The 20,621-nt window shown below is 45.0% G+C and overlaps 1 protein-coding gene across 1 annotated transcript; it reads right to left on the bottom strand.

Moving 5' to 3' along the window:
- Positions 1 to 3,224: 3,224 nt before the first annotated feature.
- On the bottom strand, positions 3,225 to 20,621 carry NOXA1 (NADPH oxidase activator 1). The gene is made up of 13 exons (XM_061604489.1): positions 20,448 to 20,621; positions 17,814 to 17,896; positions 15,010 to 15,118; positions 13,851 to 13,985; positions 13,365 to 13,472; positions 12,362 to 12,421; positions 11,221 to 11,302; positions 9,876 to 9,940; positions 9,704 to 9,744; positions 9,171 to 9,305; positions 7,014 to 7,119; positions 5,515 to 5,638; positions 3,225 to 3,313 (listed from the first exon to the last, which is right to left on the bottom strand). Exons 1-13 carry the CDS (start codon positions 20,619 to 20,621, stop codon positions 3,225 to 3,227), a joined length of 1,311 nt encoding a protein of 436 aa, XP_061460473.1.

Raw genomic sequence — 20,621 nt, 5'->3', positions numbered from 1 at the left:
AGAATTCCCAGCTTACTCAACTTCACTGTGCCTCGTGCCAGAACGTCCCTCCTGGATCCGTCAGCCAACAAAACAGAGTCTTTTACAGCTCTCGACGTGTGAAACAAGCTTAGGTCCTTTAAAAGACAATGGGAAGCACCGCTGTCACACACCCATTGCTTATAGATGGTTTGAGGTTTTTCTGCACTGACAAAGTTCACATTTGACTGCTTCCAGCCACAGTCTCTGCTCTTCTGCCTGGCTGCACAGTTCCTTTGTATATGACCCCCTGCTCCACAAAAATAACAGGTTTTCAGCCCCTGCTGCTCCTTGAAGTTAGACTGCTTGCTTTTGACAGCTTCCTTTAGCTCAGTCCTTCTCAACTCCTGTCTTCTTTGCCATTCTTGGTTCAGTTTTTCCTCCACAAAGTCCAAATTCAGACCTCCGTCTGGCATAGCCTCCATTGACATCATGAGATTATTCCAGGTTTCATCAAGTGAAGACAAAACTATGTACACCTTTTGTAGATTGCTATGCTCAATCCCTCTGTCCTCCAATTCTGCAAATAAACGTCTGAACTCTGTTAGATGCTCGGTCATGGTGCTTTCCTCAGTTAGACGCATCTGGTACAGTTTCCTCGCCAAGCAAAGTTTGCTCCCCGCTGTTTGTTGTACATGAACAGTTTGTAACACATCCCACATTCGTTTTGCTGTGGGTTCGTCTCTCACATATAGTAATTGAGAGTCAGAAAGTGCCAAAGTAATAAAAGCCTGTGCCTTCTCATCCTTACGCGTCCAGGCCGCCTGAGGAACTGCCGGTGGGGTGGTGTCGATAACTTCAAACAAGTCTTCTTTAATCAGAAACGCTCTCATCCGTAGCTTCCAGCTGGCATAGTTAGTCTCCGTGAGACGTTCCATAGGCATGCCTGCAGACATATTCACTGCCATTGTTGCTCACCTCTTCAAGGCACGATCAAGCTGCCTTCCGGAGCTCTGACTTGGATCAGAACAGTCTTCACTGTGTTGTAAATTGCGCCGGATCTGGGCCCATAACCCTGTTGGTGCGTGTGGAATTGCGTGTCCGGCTCTTTACAGGTGAACAGCAAGACGTTCAAGAAATCCAAGCACAGACAGAAAACTTGTATAAGAGTCCTTTACTTTTGGACATTAAAGTAGCAAAACAGCATACAAGGCTTTTCTCTTCCCCTCATGATTACAACACCTCCCTAGCAAGACTTTTTCCCCCACAGAGCTTCTTTCGGTTTCTCTCCAGCCTTTTGTAGATAAGACTGGCCTCGCTGGGCACAGCTGCCTCCCAACGTCCTTGGTGCTCATCCTGGCTGGATTAACCCCATAACTACAGTTTTGCTCTTCTACTCATGTGAGGCACATACGTACACACATATCCAACAGGGATCTGTAGTGCCAAATATTTCTGGAAGAATCTAGATGTACAAGGAGGCTTTGTATGGCATGCCCCATGTTCCCTGTCCCATAATTCATCTCATACCCTTGATTTATTGGAGTGCTTATTGCTTTTGCACACTGTCACTGTGTAGTATTGGAAGCTGGAGAGCTCAAAGCACAGGGTTTCTGACATGGTTTCTAATAAGCTAAGAAAGAAGTTTTTCACTCTGCCTATGCTCAAAAACAGGGCTTGGGAAAAGCTGTTCAGTTAACCAAAACAATCAAGATGAGCGCACCTCACACCCCTGCTTGCCCAGGTGGGCTTGTTTATGGCTTTCCCAAGCTGAGAAGGGACAGTGAGCTTTATTGGTTTACAAATGTTCTCATCCTACTTATTTAAACAAGAGTCAGAGAAAGACTCTTGTAAGTCAACCGAAAGCAGCTATTCCCATGGAGGGCAAAGGCTGGGAATAAGTGTGACAACTGTATTCCCAGCCCAGATTGTAGCAAATACAAGCTCAGAAGAGATAAACAAAAGTCACCTGTGTGAGAACCCAGCAACCTGGGTGCTGGGAAGATAATGATCTCATAGATATAAGGTGCTCCCTCCCAGAGGGTCTTTGGGGTATATATAGAGGACCCCTAGATCGGGGAGATTAAGCCTCAAGGGGTCTCAAAAGCCCCAAGATAACATCAGGAAAGGCCAAGCTTCAAGCAGAACCAGGAAGCAGAGTCTCAAGCAAGAATCTTCGCAGTGGCTGATTTGTGAGGCTTCCAGCCAGTGAGACAAACATAGTGGCAAAGACAGGGGAGGAAGGGACCCATTAGCCATTAGTTTAGTTTTAGAGTTTGATTGCCTGCAGACACCAGCAGCTGTATGACAGCCAGATATTTATTTGCTTCAATAAATCATTTAACTTCTTCACCACCAGTGTGTTCATTGCCTTCTGTAATTTCAAACTAATTTGCTTGGTGCCTGCCCGGGCTAGGCATTTGGCAATACAGGATCCCATCCCTACCCATCAGGAAGAAAACCATCACAGGTGTAGGGCATTTCCAGACTATAGTTATTTTGCGGCCGGGATTCCATTGCATACTGGCAAATTCAGCTTGTGAAAATGGATTTGCTGCAACCAACCCACTCCTTAAAAGAAACCTGGACTTTTTTTGCAGCAAGGAAATTGGTAGAAAAATGGACTGGAAAATAATAGGTAACACTTATCGTAGAAAATTCTCACAAACAAATCATAACAAATGCTTAATAAACAGTGGACATCTGTTGAAATGCAAATTTTGAAGGATGGCTGTATTTCGCTTCTCAAATTGTTTCGGAAAGTGCAAATTGGATAAATTCGGCTTGAAATGAGGACTGAATCAAAATTCTCACCCATCCGTAGTATACACCATACATTACAGCACATTGCTTCTGCCAAAGAATCCCGGAAACTGTAGTTTGTTAAGGGTGCTGGGAATCGTAGCTCTGTGAGGGGTGAAAACTGCAGTTCCCAGGATTATTTAAATGTATTGTGTGTAACTCTTAGTTACAGTGCCTAAATGGAACATTCACTTTCAAGAGCAGTGTATCTCTCTGCAGCACAGTTCCTGGGGGATGGTGTCAGCGGAAAAGGTGGTTATCTTTCAACCCTGCTTGTGGGCTTCCAAGAGGCATCTGATCACTGTGAGAAACAGGAGTCCGGACGGGATAGACCTTAGGTCTGATCCGGCAGGGCTCTTATAACGTTCTTACAAAGCATTTTGAGCATGCTGGTAGGGAAATCCAATGCCCAACGGTAGGGAAAGCAAGGTTGTGGCCCAGGGGGCAAGGTCTCCCCTTCTGCTCTAGGCAACAGCGCTCTCCCGCACAGCAAAGCACTTTGGGAAGATGCCAACGGTTCCATTGCAGCATCCCTCCAGCCATTCCTCATTCACTGTGGAAACATAACAAGGCCTTGGGTTAGGGCAGGGAGGTTGTTTACGGCCAAGGGCACAAATTCAGAGGAGGGTAGGGAGTGGGAAAACAAGGTAGGCTTCTGTGCCTTTTGAGATGAGGCTGGGGAACATTTTGTCTGTCAAGGGCCACATCCTCTGTGGGATAATCTATCTAGAGCTGTGCGCCAGCAGAGGGCAGGAGCCAGTGACGGGCAGAGCTGAAGCCAGTGGTGGTTGGGCCACCCCTTCCCTCTTTCTCTCTCTTTCTGATTCCCCTCTATCTCTGACACCCCTTTCTCTCTGTGACACCCCACTATCTCTCTGATGCCCCCTCCCTCTCTCTCTCTGTCTGACACCTCTTCTGTCTCTGACACCCTCTTCTCTCTGTGACATCCCTACTTTCTCTCTGACACCCCTTCCTCTCTCTCTCTCTCCGATAACCCTCTATCTCTGACACCTCTTTCTCTTTGTGATACCTCCTGCTCTCTGTATGATACCCCTACTCTCTCTCTGACCTCCCCTCTCTTTCTCTCTCTCTGACATCCCATTTCCTCTCTCTCTGACACCCCATCTCTCTCTCTCTGACACCCTCTTCTCTCTGTGACACCCCTCCCTCTCTCTCTGACATCCCCTTCCCCCCTCTCTCTCTGACACTCACTCTCTGACCTCTGACACCCCCTCTCTCTCTGACACACACACAGACCCTCTCTCTGACATGCCATTCTCTCTCTCTCTCTCTCTCTCTCTCTCTCTCTCTCTCTCTCTCCCTCTCTCTCTCTCTCTCTGACACCCCGTTCTCTCCACAACACCCCTACTCTCTTTCTCTCTCACCTCCCTCCTTTTTCGTTCCCTCCCAAGAAGCTGTCAGGGGAGTGACAGATGACTCTTGACAGATCTCAAAGAACATGAGAGAAAAAAACCCTGTACATTTACAAGGAGCTGTGAAAGTTTTGACTCCGCACCTTAGGTGGCAGCAGTTTGCTATGAGAGCCAGTGTAGATGGAGCAGCTCACACGTGACTTAAAGCTTTGGCAGAAAACAAACAAAAGAGCAGCTTCACGCTCAGAAAGCTATTTGTTCAGTGGCTGAGCGAACCTTATTGGATAACGATTAATCAATCAATCAATCAATGAAATGTTTATCCCGCCCTTCCTTCCCAAAGGAGCCCAGGCAAACAAAAACACTAAAAACACTCTTTAAAAAACACAAAAGGCTTAAAAAATATATTAAAACATTGTTAACAAAATTTAAATACAGCTTGATTGTTAAAAAAACCCTCTACATTAAAAATTATCAATTAAACAATGAAAAACATTTCTAAAACAATTAAAGCAGCAACTAACCAAAAAGATTAGAACCTTAACACCTATGTGTCTGGATTACAGATGGAATGATCTTTCAATTTCATTTCTCACAGGTCCGCATTTTTCTAATCTTAAATTCAGTTCTCCACATTTCTGCAGCAATTTTAGTGTTGCTGCTTTAAAACAAAATCCTCATGAAAATTCTTCCGCATTTTAGTGGGAATTTCTCCTTATCAATGTATTTTTGTATGCAGTTTTGACTCACGTACACTCTTTTGCAAGCCGTTTCTCAGCACATAATGCATTTTTGTATGATGTTTTCACTCATACATTTTTGTACATGTGTGCATTTTTGTAAACATTGCTTGGTTGGAAAACAGCGCTGCAAAATTCAAGTAAGTGGGAATTTCAAAGGATAGCTGTGTTTCAGTTCTCATAGAGTTAGGAAAGTGCAGATTTGGTCGATTCGGCGCAAACTGCAAATTGAACTCGACTGTCCCTGTATGGTGATATAGTGAAAAGAGTGTATAGTGGAAAGAGGCTGTTCCTCACAAAAGAAATGGGAGAAAGAGGAGGACATTGGCTTCATCTGAAATTGAAGAAAGGGGACCCCAACCCATGGAAAAAAGGGTAGATGGCAAGATAGCATCTCCCCTGATTGACAATCACCACTGATCGCTTGCAGAGATGGTCATGAGGACAACGTAAAATGAATGCCTATGGTCATAAGTTGCTCACCTTTGCTTCAAAATATATGGCACCTTCTCATCCCTACAGGGCAGGCTGCTTTTTCCAAAATTCCCTCTTCAGCACAGCTATTACAAAGATACCTCAGCCTTGTACCCGGGTTTACCCAAGGAAGAAGCTACTGACCATTTTGGCACCACCCTGCCTACCTTCAGAAAGGATCTCCAGCTTGTCGCCTTCTTTAAAAGTCAAGTCCTCTTGCCCCTGAGCAGTATAGGGGTGGCACGCAATCATGTGGTACAGGACTGGTCTGTCTGCAATTTTTTCTTTGCCCTTCAAAACACATGCACTGGAATCATAAAGTTGGAAGGGACCTCAGAGGTCATCTAGCCAACCCCCTATAAAGTCAGGAAACCTTGTTTTTAGATATGTGTTTTAAATTGTATATTTGTTTTAATGTTTTTGATTGCTGTAAACAGCCCAGAGAGCTTCGGCTATGGGGCAGTATACAAGTGCAATAAATAAATAAATATTACAGCATCTGTGATAGGTGGCTATCCAGCCTCTAATAAAGGAGAGTCCATCACCTTATGGGGCAGTTCTCTCCCACTCCTCATCAGCTTCTATGGTCAGGGCTGAGGTGGCAGAGGGGCCTGGAATGAAAGAATGGGCTGTACCACTTCAGATGGAAGGATGCCATCTTTGAATGCTACATTAAATAATATGAATAATATAATGCCCCTGTAAGTAGAAAACTAGCACAGCAAGGTTTTGGCCAAGTTCTGTCCAAGCTATGCTAGTCTTCTGCTTGTAGGGAAGGCTTTTTTTGTTTTTGTCTTTAGAAAATATACACATAAGGAGTATTTGTACCAGGGACCAGAAAAAGACTTCTCATAAACCCCTCCACATATCCTTAAGATGTTGCACTTTTTTGGTAAATTTTAATTGTAAATTGTATTTAGAAGAAGGTCTTGGCTGAGACAGAAGGTTTAAATATTCTAACAGTGACCCCAATTTTCCAAATCCTAGTTCCATGTGAGAAAGGTATCAGCAACCTTGGTGGAATCCCAAGATTTGCAAAAGATCCAAAAGATTTTTAGGGGGGAAATCTTAAGGAGGCAACCCTCTGGGGGGAAAAACAGCTCAGTGACAACTGAGCGTATTCAGTAGGCAAGGAATGCTGGCTGGCTGACTGTGGGGGAGAAGGAATGGAATGGAGTATCCTGGAAGAGGGCAAGGCTGGCTGGCTGGCTGGCAGGCACCTGAACAGGACCATTCCACACTGCAACATTTTGTTGCACTTCTCTAACATTTTTTTTAAAAAACTCAGAATTCAGTGACTCACATAGAAACATAGGAAGCTGCCTCATCCCGAGTCAGACCATTGGTCCATCTAGCTCAATATTGCTGACACTGACCGGCAGTGGTTCTGCACGGTTTCAGGCAGACATTCTCAGCCCTATTTGGAGATGCTGGGGGTTGAACCTGGGATCTTTTGCATGCAGAGCAGACACTCTACCCACTGAGCTATGGCCCTCCCCTGCAACCTGAAATGGAACTGTCCACCTAACTCCTCCAGATGCAGCCGCTCAGTTCCTAATTCATTCTGCTGGATACGCAGATCTATTTTGAGTCAGGACAGAACTAGAGGGAAAACACACACACACACACATCTGAGCTGGAAACCCCAATGCTACTGAACGCATACCTGGCACCAGAGGGTCAGCTGGCCCCCTTGCACATCCCCCCACACGTTCCTCAGCTCCTCATCATCGCTAACGGGGATTAATTCATCACGGCCCGGAGACCTGTACCTGCAATGAGTCAGGGATACAGACAGGCTGCCTTACGTTGAGCTGAGACCATTTGTGCGCCTGGCCAAATATTCGGTGGTGTCTGGTGGCTCCACGCCAGCGGGGCAGTGGAATCTGCTCCAGGTTTTAATCTGAGCTTTCAAGGAGCTGTGCAGGCGACAAGCCTGTTGTGGGATACGTTTCAGCACCTTGGACAGCTCCTCGAAAGCTCAGACTAAAACCTGGAGCGGATGCCTGCTCTCCAGGGACTCAGACAGAGGAAGAATTTTTATAACTGGGGATTTTTCTAAAAAAAACAGGAGCACAGAAGTCTGTGTAGCAGGAATGGGGCGGTTCCCACTGGGGGGTCCAAATGCGGCCCTCCAGCCCTCTTTATCTGGCCCTTGGAACTCTCCCCAGGCCACGCCCACTCCCCCAGGCCACGCCCCTCAATGGCCCTGCCTCGCACCCTCCTTGAGTGTTTTTGCCTGGCTGGGATGCGTCCCTGAACTCCGATCATGCCTTTTGCGTATCTGGATAGAGGGATGGATGTGTTGCGTGTGTAGAAACCAGCCTACTGTACAAAAGAGAAAATTCACATTTGTTGCTCCGCCCACTTTTGCTGCTGACCCTGCTCACGACTGTCATGTGGCCCTCAAAAGATTGTCCAGAAGGAAATGTGGCCCTTGAACTGAAAAGGGTTTCCCATTCCTGTACTAAATCATAGAATCATAGCATTGTGGAGTTGGAAAGGGCCTATAAGGCCATCGAGTCCAACCGTCTGCTCAAATCAAATCAAAGCATTCCCGACAGATGGCTGTCCAGCTGCCTCTTGACCCAGGGTTGCATCCAGCTAAGGTCTACTCAGAGGAAATTAATGTGCCTAAGTTAGTCATAACCATCCATTTCAACGAGTGTAACTAACATTGGATACAACCACCATCTCACATATGCAGTTTGGTGCTTTTCTGAGCCAACTATCATAAAATTTGGAGATGTGCAAAACCCAAGGGATAGTTGCGTTCTGATCCTCGCATTCGCCTGGGGAGTGCAAATCAGGTCAGCTCGCCCAAAAATGCAGAGCAAATGAAATCCTTGAGCATTCCTATCGTTGCTTGGTGCGGGTTGTACATCTGATCTTAGCCAATAGTTCAAGAAGTCAGCCCATAATTTACTGACTGAGCAGACAAGATAAATACACAACTATGAAAACGGCACATTTTCTATCGGCCGTAACTCACGAGAGAAGAAAAATCTTGATAAAGAATGGTGTGTTTTGCCAGGGAGATTCAGGATTTTTAAGTTTACACTGTTTCCACGTACTTTTATTCAAAATTTTTGTAACTTGTATTTTATTTCATTTAAAAAAGGGGCAAGGTGTGACTTGCCATGGAAATACAGCATTTTAAGTTTGTTCATGCTTAGTCTGATTTGCATCCAAGTTAATTTCTATTTCTGCTAGGGATGGAAAGATCTCTCAATTTCCGTTCTTCCATTTCCTCATTTTTCTCAGTTCTCCACCCTTCAGAAGCAATTTGCAATTTTTTTTAAAAAAAGAAAAATCCTCATGAAAATTCTCCAGCATTTTAGTCTGAATTTCTCCTAAAAAACACATTTTTCTAGGCAATTTTGGCAAATGCATGCAATTCCTCATCATATAATGCACTTGTTTGTTATTTTAACTTATATATTCATTGTTATCCACACTTACATGCAATGTTTGTAAACAGTGGTTGGCAAACTGCATTGCAAAATTTGATGAAGTGCGAATTTCAAAGGATGTCTGGTTTTGGGTTCTCATATTGGTTTGGAAAGTACAAATTTGATTCATCTTGAAATGCAAACCGAATCAAACTCCTCACGTACCCCTAGTTTCTGCTGTCTTCTCTTACCCCTGGCATGGGGAACCTTTGGCCCTCCAGATGTTGCTGAACTACGACTCCCATCATCCCTGGTCACTGGCTGTGCTGGGTGCGGCCAATGGGATCTGTAGTTCAGCAACATAAATGAATCTGAATCCGGTGCTGGTTGATGTGTCGGGTATGAAGCGGCGTGTGTGCCACAGAACCAACCTCAGTGACATCTGCGCAGCCTGCCGACAGCACTCTTCCTGCAGCAGGGCGTTGAGCTCAGCCAAGGTTGGGGTGGTGCTCACCTTCATCTGAATGGTGTAGGAAGCGTGGATGTTCAACAGGACAGGCCTGTCACTAGGGATAGAAGGATCTGTCAGATTTGGACCTCTCCCCTTCTCATTTGCCCCATCTTAAATTCAGTTCTCCACATGCCTGCAGCAATTTGCGAATGAAATCCTCACGAAAATTGATCAACATTTCACTGCAAATCTATCCTGCCAAACACATTTTTGTCTGCACGCACAGTTTTGCAAGCAATTTTCTCTAGCGTGATGCACCGTTAAATTGTTATTTTCATAAATATATTCATATTAATGCACAATTTCTCCTAATATATTTGTTTTTGGTGAGCGTTGGTTGGAGAATGGCACTGCAAAATTTGGATAAGTGCAAATTTCAGAGGATGGTTCTCGCGTTGTTTCAGAAAGTGTGCATTAGATGCAGACTGAATCGAACGTCTCCTCACGCCCTACCTCTCACCGATGTGAGCAATCTCCTCTGAAGCCGACAGCCCCTGTTTGAGAGATGGGAAGGCATGCTGAACAAAGGAATAATCTGAAACAGGTTTAAAGCTGTTCATAACTAACACACACCATTTTGCAAAACGGGGATTATCTTATTTCCACGGCAATGACAGGGACTCACCTCCAGGGCTGTCTCTGGGCCAGCGATGTTTGCGTCTCCCTTGTCCACCTCTCCCTCTGCCAGCACTGCAAAGCAAGCGTCATCCAATTTACTAATTCTATTGCACTTAGATCCCACCTTACATTTCCAACCCACTTATCCTCCAAGGAGCTCAAGATGGCGTTCTTTCCCCCATCTCCTGATTCTATCCTCGCAACAACCCTGTGAGGTAGGTCCGGGTGAGAGTGATCACCGAAGGTCACCCACTGAATTTTGTAGGTGAGTGGAGATTTGAACCCTGGTCTCCTAGATCTTAGTCCAGTACTCTAACCACTACACCACACCAGCTCTCTTTCCATCAAGCCTTTGCCTTCATCAATTCTGGGAGAAAGCAGGCAACCGAGATCCTTCTCTCTCGCCCTGTGTTGCCATTGGAAGAAAGGGTGGGAGATAAACGCCTCCTCCAGACATCCTTTTTAATTGAGCATTAGCGATGGCGAGATCCGTCCATTTTGTTTTCTCCTGTCTTCTCATTTTTCCAATCTTAAATTCAGTTCTCCACATTTCTGCAGCAATTTGCAATTTCTTTTTTTTTAAATCCTCATGAAAAATTGTCAGCAGTTCTGCAAATAAAGACTTTTCTTTTTCTTGTGAAATTGTTTTCTTTAGGTCTGCTGCCCTGCCCTCCTTCAGGAGGAAGGGTGGGGTATAAATTCAATCGACAACAGCAGCAGCAACCAATTTTGCATGCAGTTTTCAGTGATGTACACATTCTTGCAAGCAATTTCCCCATATATATTGCAAGTTGTATATTATTTTCATGAATACATTTTCATGCACACTTTCCCCTAGTGTATGCATTTTTGTAAACATTGCTTGGTTGGAGAACTGCATAGTAAAATTCAAAGAATTTTGATTTTTGAAAGATGGCTGCCAGGCCCGGCGTCCAAGAGGTCTTCTGTATTGTTGCGCAGGGGGAAGGAAGAACTCCACCTTGTGGTTTTTCCCATTACAGGGTTGCAAGAACACCTGCACTTGGCTGACCTTCTCAAGATACAGGATCAGTCTCAGGCCAAGAACCTGGCAACCCTAGTCTGGAGGGGCCCTAAGATGTAAGTAGAGAAACAAATAGATCTGAGCTTCTCTTTTCAAAAGGAGAGGTTTGTGGCGCCAACAAGACTGCCTTTGGCCATGTGCAGAGTCCATTTGCTTTTTTTATTTTAAAAATAGTTTATTTCACGCTGAGACCGTGATACTAAAAAGTGTGTCCGTGTGCGCGCGCACCCCTTGATCCAAATTAAACACTGATTTAAATTCTGAAATCTCTGTCATCCTAACCCAACAAAATTTCCATCTTGTGACTGACCTGGTTTTGGAATCTTTTGTCTCTCACGGGGTCGGTTGGGGAGCACTTTCCCAGGTGGTGGGGGAATGCCACTTCTCCCTTTCTGCAAGAACAGAGAAGCAAAAAGGTATGTCAAATTCCCTGCACCCCCCCCCAAAAAAATTGCTATCCTCTCTGGCTTGGGGAAGGAGGTGAGGTGGGAACAGAGGTAGGAGATGCAAGAGACAAGCAAAGAAGAGGCACAGAGGTTCAGGCGCACCTAAGACAGAATTGCCAGCTTTTCAAACCAGCCTTTGTTCCCTGCCCTGTTAATACAGTCATCTCATCGATGGTGGGGGCAGCTTCCATGGGGACTTTAGAGGTTGCCTACCAGGCACTCACCCACTCCCCCTCTTTCTCCTCCTCTAAATTATATTGGATCCTTCCCTCCGCAGTCCTGGGAGAAAGCAAGAGATCTCTTTAATGTAAAGCAAACACAGAGGGTTGTCAGTTTCACCCTCAAAGCAAAGGTACAGGTTTGAAAGTTTCTCCATAGCAAAGCAAAGCAGGTCAGTTTCACTTTTTAAAAAGCCTTCCTTAAAAGCAGCTTCCTTCCTGGAGGATTCCTTAACTGAGGAATTACTGTATCTAAACTCTAATTATCACTGATTGTAATTTTTACATCATTGCAGTTCAGCTCCCATCTTGCAATACATTTCTTTATACACCTGTGGACTACGATTTCGCTTCATGCATTCGATGAAGTGAACCTGAGCCCAGGAAAGCTTGTTTTATTTTTATTTATTTATTATTTGATTTGTATCCCGCCCTTCCTCCCAGCAGGAGCCCATAATAAAGGTGTGGCTGTTGATACATGCCACAGGAAGCTTCACTGTTAGATTTCTGTATGCAAGGCAGTCATGAAAGGCCGAGGAGCCCCGGGGGAGAGGCAGAAAGAAATGACAGCTGTACTCTTCCGCCCTCTTGTTACTATGGGCAGAGTTGCCATGCATGTGCAGAGGTTTTGGAGAGGGAAAAGCTTCACCTATTCATTGTCTGCTTGTTATAAAATGCAGTTGTTAAAGGCAGAGGCACCCTGCCAAGAAAAAGAAGTTGGCGGCTGTTTTCTCTGGGGCAACAGCCTGTGCACTCCTGCATCCCTCCCACACTTCCCCCCATTCACCTGTAGCTGCAGACCGTGAAAGCTGCTGGTGTAATCTCCCTCGAAAGCAGAGGAGATGACCTGTGAATGCAGAGAGTGCAGAACAGCATGAGCTCTGCAAGCCTAGCACATACAGGGTCAAATACTAATGTTTCCTTGGATAGGCTGGAGAAAGTGCCTTTTCTATAGTAGCTTCCTGTCTGTGGGACGCTCTCCCCCACCCCAGCGAGGCCCGCCTGGCATCATTTCGGTGCCAAGCAAAGACGTTTTTGATTTCCCAGACATTTGGACAGCACCAATTATAGGCGAATGTACTGTTAGATTTGTTTTTAATAATGCTCATGTCATTTTATTACTGTATGTATTACTTGGTTGCAAAGTGACATACACAGTTAATTAACCTAACCATAAATAATTATGAAATCTGAGACCAGGTGGGGATGGAAGGTGTTAGTTCAATTTCAGTTCTCTTCATTTCTCATTTTTCCAGTCTTAATTCAGTTCTCCACATTTCTGCGGTAACTTGCAATTTTTAAAAAAATCCTCATGCAAAATCTTCAGCATTTTAGTGCGAATTTCTCCCAATAAACACATGCAATTTTGACTAATGTACCCATTTCCGCAAGCAGTTTCTCCTAACATAACACATTTTGTATGCTATTTTCACTCATATGTTCATTTTCATGCACACTTTCTCCTAAGATATGCATTTCTGTAAACATTATTTAGCTGGCGAACTGCATTGCAAAATGTGGATATGTGCGGATTTCAAAGGATGGTTGTGTTTTGGTTCTCAGATCATTTTGGAAAGTGCAAATTCGATAGATTCAGCTTTAAATGTGAACCAAATCAGATTTCCCCCCCATCCCTAATGTCAGGCTCCTAAATCAGCCTACTTTGTCTTCTCTCCTGCCCTAGCTCATCATTAGCTTAGGTTGATTAAGCATGCTGACCACCTCGAAGAAGACTAGCCCCATGGCAGCAGAATAACATCACCCCTCATCTACAGAAACGGAGGTCCTACCTTGGCCTGGCCCAGAAAATCCTTTTCTTCCAGCTCTTCTACATCCTTCTTCGGGGGCTTGAAGATCTCTCCCTGAGGGACACTTCGGGGTTCCAGAAAGAGATGTTCCTAGGGCAGGGCAGGTTTAGGGTAGACCATTCAAAACAAGGTTATCTTGTCCCATGTATACTTCCCCCTGTTCACCTGAAGCTAAAGAAGGAAAGTTAATCTAGTCTAGGGTGATCATGTGCCTTGCTTTGCTGAGGAAAGTCCTCTTATTCAGAGTGGGGAACCTCAGGCCTTGAGGCCAAATCTGGAACTCTCCCCAGGCCATACCCCTCACTGGCTCTCCTTTGCATCCTGAGTGTTTTCCTGGGGCTGAAATGTAACCAAACATCTAAGTGCGTGTCCATCTCTGCTGAGCAATCTCCTCCTTGGAGGGTGTATCTACTTTTCAGCAAAACGACACTTCCAATTGTTCCGATTTCATTCAGAGAGCAGTCTTACCTGCACTTGCTCCAGAGCAATATCAAGGTGGTGGATTTGGCTCTTCGGGGTCTGTCTGGTAGCCACCTGCAGCACCCGCCGGGCATCCTGCCACTTCCCAAGCCGGCAGTAGACCGTGGCAGTATTGTACAGCACCTGCGGACCGCACAGGAGAGAACAGCTTAGCTGGATGCAAGCCTTTGGGATCACACTGGATTCTTTGATGGGGTGGGGTATTTTATTTATTTATTTATTTACTTTCACAGACACTCAGAGTGGCTTAGTATCCAAAACGAAGGCAAAAAAATCTAGCAGTTGCCCATGATCTTGGTCAGCCAGAGTTACCCTGCAAACATGCATAATATCAGGGCAAATGGCTTTGCAAAAATGTGTGTCTTGGGCAAGATTGCATGCAAAGATATGTGTATTAGGAGAAAATTGTGCTAAAATGTGGTGGTTGTGTTTTTTTAAATTGCAAACTGATGTGGAGAACTGAAATTAGGAGAAACTGCGTAGAACACACTTGCCCATCTTTATGCTCAAAGTGGATACAAGCTACCTCTACACATGTGCAAGGGCTTGTATGAAAGGGTGGGCACTTGTTGATTTGGGTATGCAGGTTCTAGGGGTGGGAGAGAAATTCGATTCAGTTTACATTTCAAGCCAAAACTATCCAATCTACCCTTTCTGAAACAATCTGAGAACCAGAACACAGCATCCTTCGAAATCTGCACTTATTCAACTTTTGGGATGCAGTTCGCCAACCAAGCAATGTTTACAAAAATGCATATGTTAGGGGAAAGGGTGCATAATATGAATGAATATAGGAGCAAAAATAACAGACAAAAATGCATGATGTGACAAGAAAGGGCTTACAAAAATGGGCACATGCGTCAAAACTGCCTACAAAAATGTGTCTATTTGGGGGAAATTCGCACTGAAGTGGGGAGTAGTTTCATGAGGATTTTTTCTTAAGAAAAAATTTCACATTGCTGAAGAAATGTAGAGAAGTGAATTTAAGATTGGAAAATGGAGAGAACCAAAACTGACAGGTCTTTCCATCCCTACCAGGTACACAGAGATGGTAACACTCGTACAATAAACATATAACTGGCATTATGTGCTCTGATGGTAGACGAGCCATTCCTCAGTCATCGTATGATTCTCTGCCACTATGTACCTCCCAGGGATACAGCACAAACTTCAGACCCAGCTGCTTGTAATCGATGAAGGGACCCGTTCTGAGGTGCAACAGGGCCAGCCTGCAGTCATTCAGGGCTTCTTCATATCTGTCATGGGGAAACAGTCATGTTACTGATGGCCACATCCACGCTATACATTTAAAGCCGTATTATACTGCTTGAAACAGGCATGGCTGCTTCCCCCAAAGGATCCTAGGAAGTGTAGTTTGTGAAGGGTGCTGAGACCTGTTTGGAGACCCCAATTCCCCTCGCAGAGCTACAATTCCCCTAGTGGGTTTAACCATCCGTTCCTCTTCCCAGGGAATTCTGGGAATTGTGGGCTCCCACGAAATTTGGGTGAGCTCAGTTCTTGTCCCCTTTATTATTCATTCATGGCTTTTTGTACAGTCAGATGAATGAATATGCCACAGTTAGGTGGCTAAGGGGGTGGTCTGATTTTTGGGGTCTTATGTGAACAGTATTTTTATTATGTACTTGTTGATTTTTATTTTGATGTTGTTTTTGTATTTTTATTCCTTTGTATGTCGCCTAGAGTGACAGGTTGTCCTGCCAGATAGGCATCGAATAAATTTTAGATAATAATAATAATAATAATAATAATTCATTTATGAAATGATTCCCATGAGATATTCCAAAATGATTTACAATATAAGAACACATGTAAAAGCAGTTCAAACAACTGCATATAGAACAGCCATTAAAAAAAACAATTATAAATATACAAACAGTTTAAAACAACAGCACATACTTAAAATCAGTTCAAAGGCAGAGGTCCACCTAGACAATGATTTTAGAAAGCTTGTTGAAAGAGGAAAAGGCAATAGAGTAGGCACCTGTCCGATAGGAAATGGGAGGCACTTCCAAAGGGCAGATGCCCCCCCACCAAATTAATTAATTAAATTTACATCCCGCCCCTCCGTCCAAAGGAGCCCAGAGTGGCAAACACGCCAACGATAAAACAATGAAAAGATCTAAAAATAAAAGTGTCAATAAACTTTTGTGTCGACACACTTGGATGAAACGGATTATTTGGATCCATACCAATCGGGTTTCAGGACTGGACATGGAACTGAAACAGCCTTGGTCGCTCTGGTTGATGATATGAGGAGGGCATTAGATAGGGGAGAATTCACCTTTCTTGTCCTCCTCGATCTCTCAGCGGCTTTTGATACTGTTGACCACAGTATCCTTCTACATCGCCTGGAGGGATTGGGAATAGGAGGCACTGTATTACGGTGGTTCCATTCCTTTCTCTCCGATAGGCATCAACAGGTAGCATTGGGGGAGGAGGTTTCAGACCCTTGGCCTCTCGATTGTGGTGTGCCACAGGGCTCTATCCTCTCTCCCATGCTATTTAATATCTATATGAAGCCGCTGGGGGCAATCATTAGGAGATTTGGGCTGCAGTGTCACCAATATGCGGATGACACTCAGCTCTATCTCTCGTTTAAATCTTCGCCAGAGTTGGCTGTGGAGACCATGTCCAAGTGCCTGGAATCCGTGAGTGGATGGATGGGAAGGAACAGGTTGAAGTTGAATCCCGATAAGACTGAGGTGCTGCTTGTGGGAGACAAGGGAAGGTTGGGTGATGTTGACCTGATGTTCAATGGGGTGAGATTGCCCCTAAAGGACCAGGTCCGCAGCCTTGGGGTTGTGCTTGATTCCAAGCTGTCCATGGAGGCTCAGATTTCGGCAGTGAGCCAGGCAGCTTGGTATCAATTACACCTCATTTGTAGGCTGCAACCCTACCTCCCTGTTCATCAGCTCCCACTGGTAGTACATGCCCTGGTCACCTCTCGTTTAGACTACTGTAATGCGCTCTACGTGGGGTTACCCTTGAAAATGGTCCGGAAATTACAACTTATACAAAATGCTGCGGCTCGACTACTCACAAATTGTCGCCGCCGGGAACATATCACCCCAGTGTTGTTCGATCTACACTGGCTTCCAGTTATTTTCCGGGCTCAATTCAAGGTGTTGGTATTAACCTTTAAATCCCTACACGGTTCTGGCCCAGTTTACCTGATGGAGCGCCTCCAGCGCCACCAATTATGCCGCCCGACAAGATCAGCCACTCAGGGCCTTCTCTCGGTCCCACCAACTAAATCAGCTAGGTTGGTGGGGACTAGGGAGAGGGCATTTTCAGTGGCGGCCCCCACTCTCTGGAACTCCCTCCCATACGATCTTCGGCATGCCCCTTCCCTGAACGTATTCCGCAAAGCCTTGAAGACCTGGCTCTTCAGACAGGCCTTTGGGACTTCTGGGGAGGGTTAATTTTTTAGGACTAATCGCCTTTACTCTGAACTGTTATTGTTCTTTATTCATAGTTTTACTGTTATATGTATTTTATGTGTATTTTATTATGATGCATTTATTGCAACTAAATTGTACGTCGCCTAGAGCGGCCATCGGCCAGATAGGCGACATATAAATAAAAAAAAAAAATTTTTTTTAAAACAATTTCAATATAGATGCAGACTAGGAAAGATCTCTGCTTTAAAAAGGCTTGTTGGAAAAGGAAGGCTTTCAGTAGGACCCGAATACACAACAGAGACTGCACCTGTCTAACATTTAATGAGAGGATATTCTAATGGGTAGGTAAGGCCCACTTCCTATGTTGTGCGGAACGGACCTCTTGATAAGATGGTACCTGCAGGAGGCCCTCACCTGCAGAGCGCAGCAATCGACTGGGTATATAAGGGATAAGACAGTCTGTCAGGTATCCTGGTCCTAAGCTGTATAGGGGTTCATGGAGCAACACTAGCAAATGAAAGGCACTCACCTTTCCAGTTGCAGGTAAACGTACCCTCTCTGGAAGAACCCCACAGCCAAGCAATTGTCTTTGGAAACAGATTGGTCAAATGCCTGAAGGCAGAAAAATAGAAAACTACCAATTATCACTAAGCTAGCCACCTTGATTTGCTTTGTTTACTTTGCCTGCTCCTGAGCTTTTTAACAGCACATTAAACAGGAGACTCTTTTCCTGGCACAGAGATAGAGGGATGAGAGCAACTGTCACCTGTTTACATTTCTGTCTATCAGGCTGCTTACAGGCAGAGGAGCAGAGCCAGTAATGCAAAGGTGGCAACCTTCATTAGCGTAGCTTCCTCGGCATTAGTTAGGATCAGAAATGCAGCTGCATGGTGTTGGCAGGGCTCAGGTCTTGTGAATTGTCCCCATCAGGCTAAGACCTTCGGGCAGAGGTCAGGGCCCCCCTTCAGCAGAATGAATGGGAGGGGGGTGAACACAACAGGACCAGTGAACCACACTTTGAAGTCATTGAAGCAACGTGTATTCCTGCCTCAAGCAGGCTTTCCCAAACCCTGGAGTGCCCCAGAGAGGTTTAAAAATTCATCCTTCTTCTCAGGAAACTCCAGGAATTGTAGCTCTGTGAGAGGAATTTGGTGTGTGTGTGTGCCCTAACAACGCTCAGCACCCTTAGCAAACTACAGTTCCCAGGATGCTGTGAAGTGGGGGGGGGAGGAAGCCATGACTCCTCCTGGTGGTATGCTGTGGCTTTAAATGTATAGCACAGAAGGAGCCAGAAGACATGTCTCTTCCAGAATCTGTGGCCTTAAGCTATTCCTTCATGCTGTTGCACAGCAAGGCCAGCCCTAATCGCAAAGTAGGTCAGAAAGCCTCCCGGGAATAAAGTGTTTAGGAGGAAACCTCTTAAGTCATCGTTCCTTCTGTAAAATGTAGCGTACTTCACTGAGGCTTAACCCAGTAGTATAGTGGCAAATTCAGAAGTGCAGGGTCCCTTCACAGCCACACCACCCCCTTTCTGGCTGCTGGATTGAGAATGAGATCCTTGTTAATGCCTTCTCCCAAGACAGCAGACTTTCCAGGAGCCAATAGTTAGCTCTTCTCAGTTAGCTGCTGTACATGCTTCTTAAATAATGGCTTAAAATGAGGGTGAGATTCTATTCCTACCTGCCTGACACTGTGTAAGTCCGAAATGTGAGGGATGGCATCGACTCATCTATTCCAGGAAATTGTAAATTTATTCAACCCTTGCTTCTTCCTGATACGGTAACCTAGCTCTTCCTTTTCCAGGAAGCGATGAAGGGGATCACTCTCCACCTCAGCTCTCCCCACAACACATTTTATTGTTACATTTCCATCCTACCTTTCCTCCAGGGAGCTCAAGGTGCTGTACAAACGTGGCCTCCTCAATGTTATCCTCACAACAATCCTGTGAGGTAGGTAAGGCTAAGAGACAGTGACTGGCCCAAGGTCACTCAGTGAGCTTCATGGCCGAGCGGGAATTTGAAACCCGGTCTCCCAGGTCATAGTCCGACACTCTAACCACTACACCGGCCTTTCCCTACCTTTGGGTCCCAGATTTTTTTTTTTGCTGGACTACAACTCCCATCAGCCGCAGCCAGCATGGCTAATGGTCAGAAATAATGGGAACTGTAGTCCAGCAATATTTAGGGACCTAAAAGTTAGAAAAGGCTGTTTGGCACCACACTGGTTCTCTTTCTAAACCTGCATTGCACTCCTTAGAAGCACAGTTTAAATGCTCAAGCGTACACCTGCATTTTATTTATTTATTTATATGTTAAACAAAATAGGTATACTGCTGATTCAATTATCAAAAGAAAAACAAAACCACCTCTAAGCAGTTTACAAAAGACAATGTTATTATTATCTGTATCTCTGTTGGAATTGTTTTTAAGTTGTGTTTATTGTTTTACCATTTGTTGCCTGCCAGCCTGGGCTTCTTTTGCATTTATACCCTGCCTTTCTACCAAAAAATCATTAAAATCTAAATATTTTTATCTCAAATCTTCATTAAAAATACCTGTGAAAACAACCATTTTAAAAAAGGGAACATAAAAATTAACTATGAATAAAATCAGCAATCTTAAAACCGTGATTCAGAATAAAATCACAGGTTAGCATTGCATGTTCAAATTGCACGCCTGAGTAGGCTTGCTGAAAAGAAAAGGTTTTTAGCAGACACCAAAAAGATAAATAAAAACAGTGATGGAAGGTGCCTCCTTAGTATACATAGTAGTGTAACATGTGAATGTAACACACGAACAGGTGTAGCTCCGAGGGGTCCCTGGGTAAAGTGCCCTCGGGTGGACTCTACATTCATGACTTTCTTGGTGGGGCCAGGGACAGCACTCAAAGGGTGGCTGGGGAGATTGACATTTAAATTTCCCACAATGCTCTGGAGAGCCCAGTGTAGTGTCACCCCAGAGCATTCTGGGAAATTAAAATGGAGGCTCACAGACCCAACTTTGTGGCACAGAAGGGCTGGGCTACCAGCCTCTGCCAGCCTGGTCTCCTCCAGACAGTTTGGACAACTGCCACCAGCCCCAGCCAGCCAGCCGCATGTTGTGTGCGCACTCTGTGGTGAACCTGGGTTTAAACCTGTTATACGTGAAACGGTCCTGTGGCTTACCTCCAGAGCTCGCTCCAGATCTCCCCTTCCGAGATGCAAGCAGCCAATATTGAAGTCAATTTTGGAGTGAGGGTTTTCAATCCTGCAGAAGATGTTTAAGGCAGATTCCCAGCTGCTGTTCTCTAGAGCCAAAACCCCTTCATTCCAGTCCCTGATCAGGTCTCGGTAAGCCAT

The sequence above is a fragment of the Rhineura floridana genome, chromosome 20, assembly GCF_030035675.1.
Source record: "Rhineura floridana isolate rRhiFlo1 chromosome 20, rRhiFlo1.hap2, whole genome shotgun sequence".
Lineage (NCBI taxonomy): Eukaryota > Metazoa > Chordata > Lepidosauria > Squamata > Rhineuridae > Rhineura > Rhineura floridana.
This window is presented reverse-complemented; position numbering and strand designations above follow the sequence as displayed.